Source organism: Somniosus microcephalus, chromosome 8 (assembly GCF_052327205.1).
Source record: "Somniosus microcephalus isolate GS21.2 chromosome 8, FLI_Smic_1.0, whole genome shotgun sequence".
Taxonomy (NCBI): domain Eukaryota; kingdom Metazoa; phylum Chordata; class Chondrichthyes; order Squaliformes; family Somniosidae; genus Somniosus; species Somniosus microcephalus.
Window position 1 is genome coordinate 82,701,599 of NC_140994.1, and position 14,359 is coordinate 82,715,957.

The following is a 14,359-nucleotide window of genomic DNA, read 5'->3' on the forward strand; positions in this document are numbered from 1 at the left end:
CCTCCCTTGATCTCTCCATTCCTCAGTCTTCAGCCTCTTGGGCATCTCCCCTCCCGTTGCCCCACGATTGATATCCAGCTGCCTAAGCCCCACGCTTTCCTCTCCCATCATCTCCATTAGGGATGCTATATAAATGCAAGCTGCTGTTGTAGCTGTTACAGTAAAATGTTACTGTGCCAAACAAGACTTTACCATCAAAGGGTTCCACTCAAGACACATGTACGCACACATACTAATTATTACCAAATTTAAAGACTTGCTTTCCATGAACTTCAGTATTATTTAGCAATATAGTCTCTTCAAAGGAACAAATAACCATGGGATTTTAATTGAAAATTTGGCAGCAGGCAACATATTTTGAATATATGCTGTACAGCCAAAATAAATTGAAATGGGTTTTATTGGAGGCTGTGCACAGCTACAAATTAAATAAGCTGTCAGTTGTGACTCTTATCATCATTGCTAAGTGTGGTTGTATTATCTGCCAAAGTATTTCCTAATCTGTTTAACCCACCCAACCTCCATGTTCATTTTATGAAGTGATTTCATCTTTCATTTATGTGAAGTAGCAAAAGTTTCTACTTGTGAGATAAGGCTAAATTCACCAGTCTTCTGCTCCCGGTCAGAGGCTGCGTTCAAAGGGAGCGCAGGTTGGAGGATTGGCACTACTGTGTTGTAGTCCTAGCTCCGACTTGCACTCCCATTGAGCATGGCTCCCTACTACAAGCAAGGATCAGTGGACTTCCCCTACAGGGTTGTTTGCAAGCTAGTGGTGTAGCCAAGTGACTAGCATTTATATAGCGCCTTTAATGTAGAAAAGCATCCCAAGGTGCCTCACAGAAGTGTAAGGTGACCAAATGTGGATGTCGAGCCAAAGAAGAGATTAGGAGGGTTGGCCAAAAGCTTGGTTAAAGTGTTGTGTTTTAAGGAGATGCTTGAGTGAAGAATGGAAGAAGAGCTCGAAGGGTTTAGGGAAGAAATTCTAAAGTGTGGGGCCTTGGTGGCTGAAAGCATGGCTGCCAGTGACGGGATGAAGGGAGGGGTTGAATGCACAAGAGTCTGAAGTACAAGGAAGGGAGAATTTGGATGGGAGGTGTAGTGCTGAAGGAGTTTACAGGGGTTTGAGGCCATGGAGCGATTTAACCACAAGTTATAAGTTGAAGTATGTAGTTACTCTGCATATTTAATTAGTATTTTCCATAGAAAGAGTTCCAGTTCTATGTGAAACAACAACAGAAAATGCTGGAAACACTCAGCAGGCCAGGCAGCATCCGTGGAGAGAGAAACAGAGTTAACGTTTCAGGTCTGGGACCCTTCATCAGAACTGGAAAAAGCTGGAGATGTAACAGATATTAAGCAGTTGCAGAGACAGGGTGGGGGGGGGGTTAGGAGGGGAGGAAGAAATAGAAAGAACATCCTGTACTTTTGTAAGAGGCAGGAAAGATAAAATGTTGCAAATGGGAATGGCAAAAATCATACTGCATGAAAAATAGGGGCAGGGATAATTATCTGAAATTGTTGAACTCAATGTTGAGTCCGGCAGGCTGCAAAGTGCCCAATCGAAAGATGAGGTGCTGTTCCTCGAGCTTACGTTGAGCTTCACTGGAACAATGCAATAGCCCGAGGACAGAGAGATCAGAGTGGGAGTGAAGCGGTGAATTAAAGTGACAGGCGACCGGAAGCTCAGGGTCACCCTTACGGACTGAACGGAGGTGTTCCGCAAAGCGGTCGCCCAATCTGCGTTTGGTCTCCCCAATGTAGAGGAGACCGCATCGTGAGCAGCGAATATAGTATACTAGATTGCAAGAAGTACAAGTAAATCGCTGTTTCACCTGGAAGGGGTGTTTGGGGCCCTGGACAGTGGGAAGGGAGGAGGTAAAAGGGCATGTGTTGCATCTCCTGCGCTTGCACGGGAAGGTGCCAGGTGAAGGAGCAGGGCTGTTGGGGGTGATTGAGGAGTGGACCAGGGTGTCGCAGAGGGAGCGGTCCCTTCGGAATGCTGAAAGGGGAGGTGAGGGGAAGATGTGTTTGGTGGTGGGATCACGTTGGAGGTGGCGGAAATGGCGGAGGATGATCCGTTGAATGTGGAGGCTGGTGGGGTGAAAGGTGAGGACAAGGGGAACCCTATCGTGGTTCTGGGAGGGAGGGGCAGGGGTGAGAGCAGAAGTGCGGGAAATAGAACGGACACAGTCAAGGGCCGTGTCAACCACGGTAGAGGGGAATCCTCGGTTGAGGGAAAAGGAAGACATGTCAGAAGCACTAGTATGGAAGGTGGCATCATCAGAACAGACACGGCGGAGACGGAGAAACTGGGAGAATGGAATAGAGTCCTTACAGGAAGCGGGGTGGGAGGAAGTGTAGTCCAGGTAGCTGTGGGAGTCGGTGGGCTTGTAGTGGATGTTTGTTGAAAGCCGATCGCCAGAAATGGAGTCGGAGAAGTGAAGGAAGGGAAGGGAAGAGTCGGAGATGGACCATGTGAAGGTGAGGGCAGGGTGGAAATTGGAAGTAAAGTGAATGAACTTATCCAGTTCAGGGCGAGAGCAGGAAACGGCACCAATACAGTCATCGATGTACTGGAAAAAGAGGTGAGGGAGGGGACCTGAGTAGGACTGGAACAAAGAATGTTCCACATGTCCCGTGAACAGGCAGGCATAGCTAGGGCCCATGCGGGTTCCCATAGCAACACCTTTAATTTGGAGGAAGTGAGTGGAGTCAGAGGAGAAATTATTCAATGTTAGAACAAGTTCAGCCAGGCGGTGGAGGATGGGGACTGGTTGGGCCTCTGTTCAAGGAAGAAACAGAGCGCCCTAAGGCCGTCCTGGTGGGGGATGGAGGTGTAGAGGGATTGGACGTCCATAGTGAAAAGGAGACGGATGGGGCCAGGAAACTGGAAACTGTTAAAGTGACGGAGGGTGTCGGAAGAGTCGCAAATGTAGGTGGGAAGAGACTGGACAAGGGGAGAAAAAATAGAGTCGAAATAGGAAGAGATAAGTTCCGTGGGGCAAGAACAGGCTGAAACGATGGGTCTACCAGGGCAGTCCTGTTTGTGGATCTTGGGAAGGAGGTAGAAGCGGGCTGTGCAGCGTTGGGGGACTATGAGGTTGGCGGCCATGGAGGGAAGATCTCCAGAGGAGATGAGGTCAGTGACAGTCTTGGAAACAGTGGCTTGATGTTTGCTAGTGGGGTCATGGTCCAGGCGGAGGTAGGAGGAGGTGTTGGAGAGATGGCGTTCAGCTTCCGCACGGTAGAGGTCGGTTCGCCAAACAACAACAGCACCACCCTTATCAGCAGGTTTAATGATAATGTTAGGGTTGGATCGGAGAGAATGGAGTGCTGCAAGTTCAGAGGGAGGTAGGTTGGAGTGAGAGAGGGGAGCAGAGAAATGGAGACGGCTGATGTCACATCGGCAGTTAGCGATGAAAAGATCTAGAGAGGGTAAGAGGCCAGGGGGAGGGGTCCAAGTAGAACAAGAATTTAAAAAGCGGGAGAAAGGGTCAGCTGTGCGGGGGGAAGACTCCTGGCCAAAGAAGTGAGCACGGAGATGAAGGCGACGGAAAAAGAGCTCAGCATCGTGCCGAGCTCGAAATTCATTGAGGTGGGGGCGTAAGGGGATGAAGCTCAGGCCTTTGCTGAGGACTGATCGTTCGGGGTCAGAGAGGAGAAGGTCAGAGGGGATAGTGAAAACACGGCAGGGGGTGCGATTGGAAGAAGGGATGGGATCAGAGGAAAGTAACGGGGAAGAAGGGATGGGATCAGAGGAAAGTAACGGGGAAGAAGGTTCTGGAGGGGCGTTGGTGTCCAGAGTACCTTTGCTGATTGACCAGGCAATCAGGTTCTTTAATGGGTTTTGGAAGGACAGACCTGTCACTGGGGGCTGGGATTCTTCCCTCACAGCTCCAGGTATCCCTACAAGCCAATGCCCCGGCGATGTCCAATTTTTCTTGTTATTTCTATGCTGCATTTAATGATCGGATTGCACTCCTCTCAATTCAGCAATACCCTCATACCCATGTAATAGGAGCAGAGTCGGACCCGGAGCTTTTTGCAGCCACTATATCAGTGTGTCTCTGCGGCAACAAGGATGGTCTTTCCTTCTCTTTGTTTTAAGTTCAGCTTCATAACATTCCGCATTGGATCGAAGATCACACTGGCCAACCTCACCCAGCCTCAGCCAAGGACAATCTCTGGGTATTGGCCATAGTGCTCTTAACACAGCAGGTTAATGCTCCACAACTGCCTGCTACTCAATGCAGTTGCTAACTGAAGTGCCCACAAACTTCACAAATGTAAACGGGCCTCAAAACTCTCATGGTTATTTTAAAACGGATGCTATTTCCTCCCTGTCTAGCCAGTAGATGACGGGAGCCTTGTGAGGGATGACCTGATTTCCATGAAATTGGTTTTGTATTACAGTATCCATGAAAACGTATCAACCCATTTCAGTTATTTCAGGGTCCTTTTCAATGAGTCCCATGGCAATTATATCACAAGACTTGTATAACAATAGAAAAAAAGTCTTAAATTTATTTAGCGCCTTTCATGACCACCGGGCGTCCCAAAGCGCTTTACAGCTTTGAAGTGTAGTCGCTTGTAATGTGGCAGCCAATTTGCGCACAGCAAGCTCCCACAAACAGCAACATGATAATGACCAGATAATCTGTTTTTGTTACATTGTTTGAGGGATAAATATTGGCCAGAACACCGGGGAGAACTCCCCTGCTCTTCTTCGAAATAGTGCCATGGGATCTTTTATTTTACGTCCACGTAAGGGCAGACGGGGACTCAGTTTAACGTCTCATCCGAAAGACGGCACCTTCAACAGTGCAGCACTCCCTCAGCACTGCACTGGGAGGGTCAGCCTAGATTTTTGTGCTCAAGTTTCTGGAGTGGGACTTGAACCCACAACCTTCTGACTCAGAGGAGAGAGTGCTACCAACTGAGTCACAGCTGACACCAGGTTCTGTACTTGTCCATCCATTTGCCTCTCCACTAGTGGCTGGTGTCAAAGAGCAGCCGAGACCAGTCTCCCCCGTCTCAAAAGCCATGCCACAAAATTCACTGGGTTTCCTGTTTTGCTGGAGCCAGTTTTTCACAAGCCACACCTCTTGCTCTGAAATGAGCCCTTGACTCCGCTATTCAAATTGTGACTGACCCTAGCTGAAATAGAACATAGGAACCTTAGGAACAGGAGCTGGCTGTTCAGCCTCTCGAGCGGTTAGATCGTGGCTGATCGGTACCTCAACTCCATTTATCTGCCTTTGCTCCAAATCCCTTAATACTCTTCTCTAACAAAAATCTATCAATCTCAGTTTTGAAAGCTCCAATTGACCCCAGCATCACAGCCTTTTGGGGGAGAGATTCAAGATTTGTATGGAAAAGTGTTTCCTGATTTCACTCCTGAACGGCCTGGCTCTAATTTTAAGATTATGCCCTCTCGTTCTTGATTCCCCCACCCGAGGAAATAGTTTCTCTATATCTACCCTATCAAATCCTTTTAACATTTTAAATACCTCGATCAGATCAGCCCTCAATCTTTTTAACTCAAGGGAATACAAGCCTAGTCTATGCAACCTGTCAGCATAATTTAACCCTCTGAGCCCCGGCATCATTCTAGAGAATCTGTGCTGCACCCCCTCCAAGGTCAATATATCCTTCCTGAGGTGCGGTGCCCAGAAATTGGATCTTGCCTGACAAAGGCAATAACTTTCCAACATTGCGTTGGTGGTGCCCTCCCAATATTAACACTGCAGCACCAGCACCGGCTAAGCATCGATCTCCTGAAGTCAATGCCAATTCTGGAGAAGACACTTGGGTATAAAGATGAAGAGCAGAATTAAATAGTAACTCCTGTTATGTACCGAAAGATTCAGAGTAAGATATGCTTCTAAGAGCAAAGCTGGAATTCTTGCCGGTGGAAAAACTGAGAACAGAAATATTTTGCAGTAATAACTAGCAGTGGTTTGTTGTGAGGCAGCTGTTAATGCTTTTAGTAAATGATGGCCCATCCATGTTCTCAGTGAGGGAATCTGAGCTAAACAGAGCAGCTGACAGCTGCCTTTTGCATTAATTCACTCGACCACGATTGCCGTATAAAACCTGCTGCATCGGTCACTGCTCATCCTTAAATCAATTTGTGAAATAAATCTCAAGTCAGGCAAGTGAAACTAATGGCCACTAGGTGGAGTCCGTGATGTATTTGTTTAATATATATGTGCACAAGTAACTGAATGAAGAAAGGGGAACATAAAACTCACTGCTTTCACAGAGCATATACTTAGCGGGCACTCTGTGCCGTCTGACCGTACCGGACACTCTGTACCGTCTGACTGTACCGGGCACTCTGTACAATCTGTCCGTACTGGACACTCTGTGCCGTCTGACCATACCGGACACTCTACCATCTGACTGTACTGGACACTCTATGCCGTCTGACCGTACCGGGCACTCTGTGCCGTCTGACCGTACCGGGCACTCTGTGCCGTCTGACCGTACTGGGCACTCTACTGTCTGACCTTACCGGACACACTGTGCTGTCTGACCGTACCGGGCACTCTGTGCTGTCTCACCGTACTGGGCACTCTGTGCTGTTTCACCGTTCCGGGCACTCTGTGCCGTCTGACCGTACCGGGCACTCTGTGCCGTCTGACCGTACTGGGCACTCTACTGTCTGACCGTACCGGACACTTGGTGCTGTCTGACCGTACCGGGCACTCTGTGCCGTCTCACCGTACTGGGCACTCTGTGCCATCTCACCGTACCGGGCACTCTGTGCCATCTCAAAGTTCCGGGCACTCTGTGCCGTCTGACCGTACCGGGCACTCTGTGCCGTCTGACCACACCGGGCACTCTGTGCCGTCTCACCGTACCGGGCACTCTGTGCCGTCTGACCGTACCGGGCACCTTGTGCCGTCTGACCGTACCGGGCACTCTGTGCCATCTCACCGTACCGGGCACTCTGTGCCGTCTGACCGTACCAGGCACCCTGTGCCGTCTGACCGTACCGGGCACTCTGTGCCGTCTGACCGTACCGGGCACCTTGTGCCATCTGACCGTACCGGGCACTCTGTGCCATCTCACCGTACCGGGCACTCTGTGCCGTCTGACCGTACCAGGCACCCTGTGCCGTCTGACCGTACCGGGCACCTTGTGCCGTCTGACCGTACCGGGCACTCTGTGCCATCTCACCGTACCGGGCGCTCTGTGCCGTCTGACCGTACCGGGCACCCTGTGCCGTCTGACCGTACCGGGCACTCTGTAGAAACTAACACACACAGCAATCACATAAATTGATAGAATTTTCATTCCATTTAGCCCTCTTACATTGCACATAGGCTTGTTTGGTTCAGGTGTATGAATTTTTATCTCCCACTTCTAGGTGATCTTGTATTTTAAGTTTTACTGCCCTCATCAAATATGGTTTGAGAATCCAATCGGTGCAATCAGCAGTTTTACTCTTGCTGCTGCCGACTTCTCATTGAGATGTGTGTACGTGTCTTTGGGGTTTGTCGGAGTTTAATAGCCGAGCACAGTTGTCTACCCCATTAATTCAATGTGGTTTTTGATCAAAAAAAGTCAAATTATCCAGTAGCTCAAATTAAGCAATTTGCATAAAACAGCACAGGAGGGTTTTTTTTTGCACTATTTCGATTCAAATTTAACAGATAATTTGAATTAAGGAACTTTGAATTAAAATGAGTAGGCTGCATGGCTGCTGACATATATTTGGAGGGGAAGCGCTCCGCACATAATACTCATGTCCTATTCTCAAGTCATATTGTGCTTGGACACGTAACCTCTCAGTACTTGCAGTGATTTGTTGTCTTCATGTTGCCCTGCCTGAGTATCAATTAATGCCGGTATATCTCTCCTTTACAGTACATGAGTAATAGTTAATCTGAACGTTCACTTCCTTATACCTCCTGCTCACAGTGGATATAATATACATTGGGGGGGTGTAATCTGTAAGATAAACAGTTATCACATACAGACAGGGCCATCTCCCCCAAGAGTGAAAAACAGGAAGGTGGGAGGGCAAAGGCTGTTGACTGCTGTAAACCTGTTACCAAACCCAAATGTAAAAGAGACAGTGCCCTATATGACGGTCTCTTTATTAGCCCTTTCCCATTGTCTCCACAGACTGAGATAAATGAAAAGCTGCACAAACAGGAAGAGGCCTACACCGCGAGAATCAGCAAACTGAAAAAGCCCTGAGCCGTGCGACAGGAGGAGCTGTCGGCCTTTCCCTAAAGACTGCAGGCCAGCAGAACACGCTGCTTACAGAGCCGGCCATTTGTTTCGAAACTAGATGATAGCGAGGGTAGATCTCAAAAGTGTTCACAAAATGTTTGCCACTTTGTTTGGGGAGGATCAGGAGCCGGGCACCATTTTTGTTGTGCTTGTGTCGTGTGATCTGTTATATTGTGTATGTAAACAAACTCAGACTTGTTTCCTGAAGATGGTGTCCATTGAAACATGTCCTGTTGGGACATTTTACTATGTTAAAGGTGCTATATAAATGCAGGTTGTTTTGTTCACAGTTCAGATATAAATATTAAAAATCATTTCCACAGTTCAGCAGCACTTTCTCCCGACATCTCCACACGTCACACACCCTCTCCAGCCAAGGCCCTGCAGGACGAAGTCTCGGACTGGTTTGCAATGAGGAGGAAAGGATTGAACGCAGAGCATGTGGGGAGGGGGAGCTGGGAATGGAGAGGCATGGATGTATTGGAAAAACTCACAGGGTGAGGAAACATGGACGGAAATCAATTTTTAAAATTCATTCTTGGTGTGGGTGTTGCTGGCAAGGCTGGCATTTATTACCCATCCTGTTTGATGCAACTAAGTAGCTTGCATGCCCAGAGGGCAGCTCAGAGTCAACCACGTTGCTGTGGGACTGGAGTCACATATAGACCAGACCAGGTAAGGATGGCAGGTTTCCTTCCCTAAAGGGCAGTGAACCAGCTCCCCATTCCCAGATGCTTCACGGTCACTTTTAATGATGATAGATTTTTTTTTTTAAAAGACTGAATTTAAATTCTCAAACTACCACGGTGAACTCACATTCTCTGGACTATTAGTCCAAGCCTCTGTATTACTAGTTCAGTAACATAAACACTACACTATTGCCATTTGAATGTTGGGCGCAAGGGATGCCTGAATTTTGTTTGTAGTTTTTGGTATACGGATCTGTCATTTAATGAAACTACAGAGGAAATTTTCCACCTGGGCACGGGTCAGGAGCACATTGGGATATTGCACGTCCTCCAGTCCGCGATATTCCATCTGTTCATCTTAGGGGCACCTGCTAGGAGTGGCAAAATAGAAACTCTCCCCTTGCACCTCAGCTGGTAACATGAAGGACACCTTTTTCCAGTTTTAAGTGATTTATAATAGAAGTGTTTAGTTTTTCTGCATATTTTGTAGGTTTCAATAGTTAATTTGATTTGATAAACACAGAATAGCTGACATTTCTGATTTAGCAGCATCTGATCGTGGGTTTCAGCTGATGGAGGGTGCATTTTCCACTTTCGCACTCCCAGCTCAGACCCTTGCCCAGCTGGTCCGCACACTGGGAAATCGCACTCACAGTGACTTTGTTCATCGCTGTGCCTGTGATTTGTTGATGTGCAGTTCTGCATGGGAACGCTCAATCAAATAAAATTCCTGCTAATTCAAACCATGAGATTACTTTACAACCTTGAAAATCTCAACCTGCATTGTTAAATCTACTAAGATGCTCCATTGCAGCTATAAGGTTCTGCAAGTTTACTTCATCTAACATGAATTCTGTGAAAGATTTTTTAAATGTGTAGCTAAAATTCAGCTAAATAAACTTCATATGAAACCAAAAATTCATCTTGTGGAATTTCCCAGGTGTATGATTCACTTTAAATTATCACGAGGGACACAATACATCTCCGAGGTGCCCGGCCTGAGAATGGGAGGTTCTTCATATCTGATATCCTGCACTGCATGTTGGCACACTCGCACATAGGATGCCTTATACTAACCACAAGAAAGACTTGCATTTATATAGCATCTTTCACGACCACCGGATGTCCCAAAGCACTTTACAGCCAATGAAGTACTTTTTGAGGTGTAGTCACTGTTGTAATGTAGGGAAACGTGGCAGCTAATTTATGCACAGCAAGCTTCCACAAACAGCAATGTGATAATGGACCAGATAATCTGTTTTAGTGACGTTGATTGAGGGATAAACATTGGCCAGGACACTGGAGATAACGCCCCTGTTCCTCTTCGAAATAGTGCCATAGGTTCTTTTACGTCCACCTGAGAGAGCAGATGGGGCCTTGTCCGAAAGACGGCACCTCCGACAGTGCAGCACTCCCACAGCACTGCACTGGCGTGTCAGCCTAGATTTTTGTGCTCAAGTCTCTGGAGTGGGACTTGAACCCAAAGCCTTCTGATTCAGAGGCAAGGGTGATACCCACTGAGCCATGGCTGATGCACAAAATTGTGTTCCAGATTAACAACAGCAACTTGTATTTATATAGCGCCTTTAACATAGTAAAACGTCCCAAGGCGCCTCACAGGAGTGTAATCAGACAAAATTTGATACCGAGCCACATAAGGAGATATTAGGACAGGTGACAAAGCTTGGTCAAAGAGGTTGGGTTTAAGAAGCGTCTTACAGGAGAGGTGGAGAGGTTTAGGGAGGGAATTCCAGAGCTTAGGGCCTAGGCAGCTGAAGGCTCGGCCACCAATGATGGAGCGAAAGAAATCGGGGATGCTCAAGAGGCCTGAATTGGAGGAATGCAGAGATCTCGGAGGGTTGTAGGGATGGTGGAGGTTACAGAGATAGAGAGGGGCGAGGTTATGGAGGGATTTGAACACATGGATGAGAATTTGAAATGTACATCAGCAAACACGTGATGGGCGAACGGGATTTGGTGCGAGTTAGGATAAGGGCAGCAGAGTTTTGGATGAACTCAAGTTTACGGAGGCTGGAAAAGGGGATGAGCGTGATGAGTGATTCAGCACCACAGCTTGTGGGTGCCCCCATGTGCTGTACCCACACAGTGCAGGGTAGCGGCTCTGCCTCAATACAATAAATCCCCAATATAACAACAGAAAATGCTGGAAAAACTCAGTCTAACCCTTTTTCAACCCGAAACGTCGACTCTAATTTCTCTCCACGGATGTTGCCTGGCCTGCTGAGTTTTTCCAGCATTTTCTGTTGTTATTTCGGATTTCCAGCATCTGCAGTATTTTGCTATCGTACAATAAATCCCCACGTCCCTCCTGTTCATACCCCCACCAGCAGCTAGTGGGGGCCAGCCAGTAAGTGTCCCAGGAGCCACTTACCTTTCCTTCTGTCAGCTGCTAAACACTGCAGTTGTATTCGTTATACTTACACTGTGCCTCCCCTCTGACAGAATAACTGATAGAAGGAGAAGGAATTAAGGAAATATAAGTAGCTTATGAGTTCCAAGCTCACGTTGCAACATTTGTGTCCTTACTGAGCCCAAAGCAACTGTGAACTTCATGCATCTCTGTGATTAGTTCCCAGTCATCTATCATTCAAGATATGATTGGATTGTCCAGGGCTGCACCTCCATTCCGCCACTGATGCTGCAATGGTGCCACCTGCTGTTCAATTTGATGATTGCAGTGAAAAATGAAATGGATTAAATATTTGCAGCTCCAGCATTCATTTTCAATTAAGGCTTTAGTTTTAAATTAAATCCACCTGCTGAAAATATTTAATGAGTGTTTTTTTTATATATTTGATTTGAATGTTGCACATCTTAATTAAACCAACAATGTTTAAGATTATACAGTGAATGTTTCCTTTCTGTTTAGTCCCCCGCATCAGTACTGTACTCTGATTGAAAGGTTTTGATGGTTTACACTGCATGTCTCTGTAGCTGGCGTCTGTGCCGTTCCTAGGTCCGGCCACCAGGAGGCATGCTAGAGCAGTGCCCGAGAAGCGATTTCCCCCTCACTCTCCCACAGACCAGACAGGCACATTATCTTGTCTCCTGGGAAGACCTGAATGGGAAGTCAGTCTAGACTGGGCTTCAGACACAGATCTCCTATACGAATTATATCGTAGATTAGTAAAATATTGGATAATGTAGTTGCACTGTTTTGTAGTTAGCCAAATGCAATATTGTGTCATTGTAAATCTATATGGAGAGGTAGAATGTGGGGTTGTGACCAAATGGTGAATGTGTAATGTTTGCTGAGGTGGAATGGGAGGGGAGGGAAAGTGTGTGAGGACAAGCCACCTCCCAATCCTAGTACTCAGCCCAATACTCAGCTGTGGCCCAGTGGTAGCAGTCTCGCCTCACAAGGTCATGGGTTCAAGTCCCGCTCCAGAGACTTGAGCACATAATCCAGGCTGACACTCCCAGTGCAGTGCTGAGGGAGTGCTGCACTGCCGGAGGTGCCAGCTTTTGGATCAGATGTTAAACCGAGACCCCGTCTGTCCCCTCAGGTGGATGTAAAAGATCCCACGGCACTATTTGGAAGAAGAGCAGGGGAGTTCTCCCTGGTGTCCTGGCCAATATTTATCCCTCAACCAACATCAGTAAAACAGATTATCTGGTCATTATCACATTGCTGTTTGTGGGAGCTTGCTGTGCACACATTGGCTGCCGTGTTTCCTACATTACAACAATGACTACACTTCAAAAAGTACTTAATTGGCTGTAAAGAGCTTTGGGATGTCCTGAGTTTGTGAAAGGTGCGACATAAATGCAAGTCTTTCTTCCTTTATTACACAGGATATACGGCACAGAAACAGGCCATTCGGCCCACCCAGTCCATGCCGGCGTTTATGCTCCACTTGAGCCTCCTCCCGCTTTTCCTCATCTAACTCTAATAGCATAACCCTTGATTCCCTTTTCCCTCATATGCTTATCTAGCCTCCCCTTAAATGCATCTATACTATTCACTTCAACCACTCCCTGTGGCAGCGAGTTCCACATTCTCACCATTCTCTGGGTAAAGAAGTTTCTTCTGAATTCCCTATTTGATTTCTTGGCAACTATCTTATATTGTAACTAGCAGAATAGATAAGGGGGAACCAGTGGATGTGGTGTATTTGGATTTTCAGAAGGCATTTGATAAGGTGCCACACAAGAGGTTATTAAACAAAATTAGGGCTCATGGGATTGTGGGTAATATACTAGCATGGATTGAGGATTGGTTAACAGGCAGAAAACAAAGAGTAGGAATAAACGGATCATTTTCAGGTTGGCAGGCTGTAACTAGTGGGGTACCACAAGGATCAGTGCTTGGACCTCAACTATTCACAATGTACATCAATGATTTGGATGAGGGCCCAAATGTAATATATTCAAGTTTGCTGATGATACAAAGCTGGGTGGGAATATAAGTTGTGAGGAGGATGCAAGGAGGCTTCAAGGGGATATAGACAGGCTAAGTGAGTGGGCAAGAACATGGCAAATGGAATATAATGTGAAGTTATCCACTTTGAAAGGAAAAATAGAAAAGCAGAGTATTTTTTAAATGGTGAGAGATTGGGAAATGTTGGTGTTCAGAGGGACCTGGGTGTCCTTGTACACAAATCACTGAAAGTTAATATGCAGGTACAGCGAGCAATTAGGAAAGCAAATGGTATGTTGGCCTTTATTACAAGAGGATTTGAGTACAAGAGTAAAGACGTCTTACTGCAATTATATAGAGCCCCGGTGAGACCACACCTAGAGTATTGTGTACAGTTTTGGTCTCCTTACGTAAGGAAGGATATACTTACCATAGAGGAAGGTTCACCAGACTGGTTCCTGGGATGGGGGGATTGTCCTATGAGGAGAGATTAAGTAGAATGGGCCTATATCCTTTAGAGTTTAGAAGAATGAGAGGTGATCTGATTGAAACATACAAAATTCTTACAGGGCTTGACAGGGTAGATGCAGGGAGGATGTTTCCCCTGGCAGGGAGTCGAGAACCAGGGGGTCACAGTCTCAGAATAAGGGGTTGGCCATTTAAGACTGAGATGAGGAGAAATTTCTTCACTCGGAGGGTGGTGAATCTTTGGAATTCTCTACCGAAAAGGGCTGTAGAGGCTCAGTCATTGAGTATATTCAAGACAGAGATCGATAGATTTTTGAATATTAAGGGAATCAGGGATATGGGGATAGTGCAGGAAAGTGGAGATGAGGTAGAAGATCAGCCATGATCTTATTGAATGGCGGAGCGGGCTCGAAGGGCCGAATGGCCTACTCCTGCTCCTATTTCTTATGTTTTTATGTTCTTATTGATGGCCTCTAGTTATGCTCCTCCCCACAAGTGGAAACACTCTCTCTGTATCCACTCTATCAAAACCTTTCATAATTTTAAAGACCTCTATTAGGTCACTCCTCAGCCT

General features: G+C 46.8%; 1 protein-coding gene across 4 annotated transcripts in view; it reads left to right on the top strand.

The window, feature by feature from the left end:
* The window catches only part of cabcoco1 (ciliary associated calcium binding coiled-coil 1), a 131,380-nt gene extending 122,249 nt beyond the window's left edge, over positions 1-9,131 (top strand). For all 4 annotated transcript variants that reach the window (XM_085994965.1, XM_085994961.1, XM_085994962.1 and 1 more), the window contains one exon: positions 8,137-9,131. In XM_085994965.1, coding sequence (XP_085851091.1) covers positions 8,137-8,211 — 75 coding nt within the window. In that variant the 3' untranslated portion in view covers positions 8,212-9,131. The remainder of the gene's footprint in view (positions 1-8,136) is intronic.
* Positions 9,132-14,359: the final 5,228 nt, after the last annotated feature.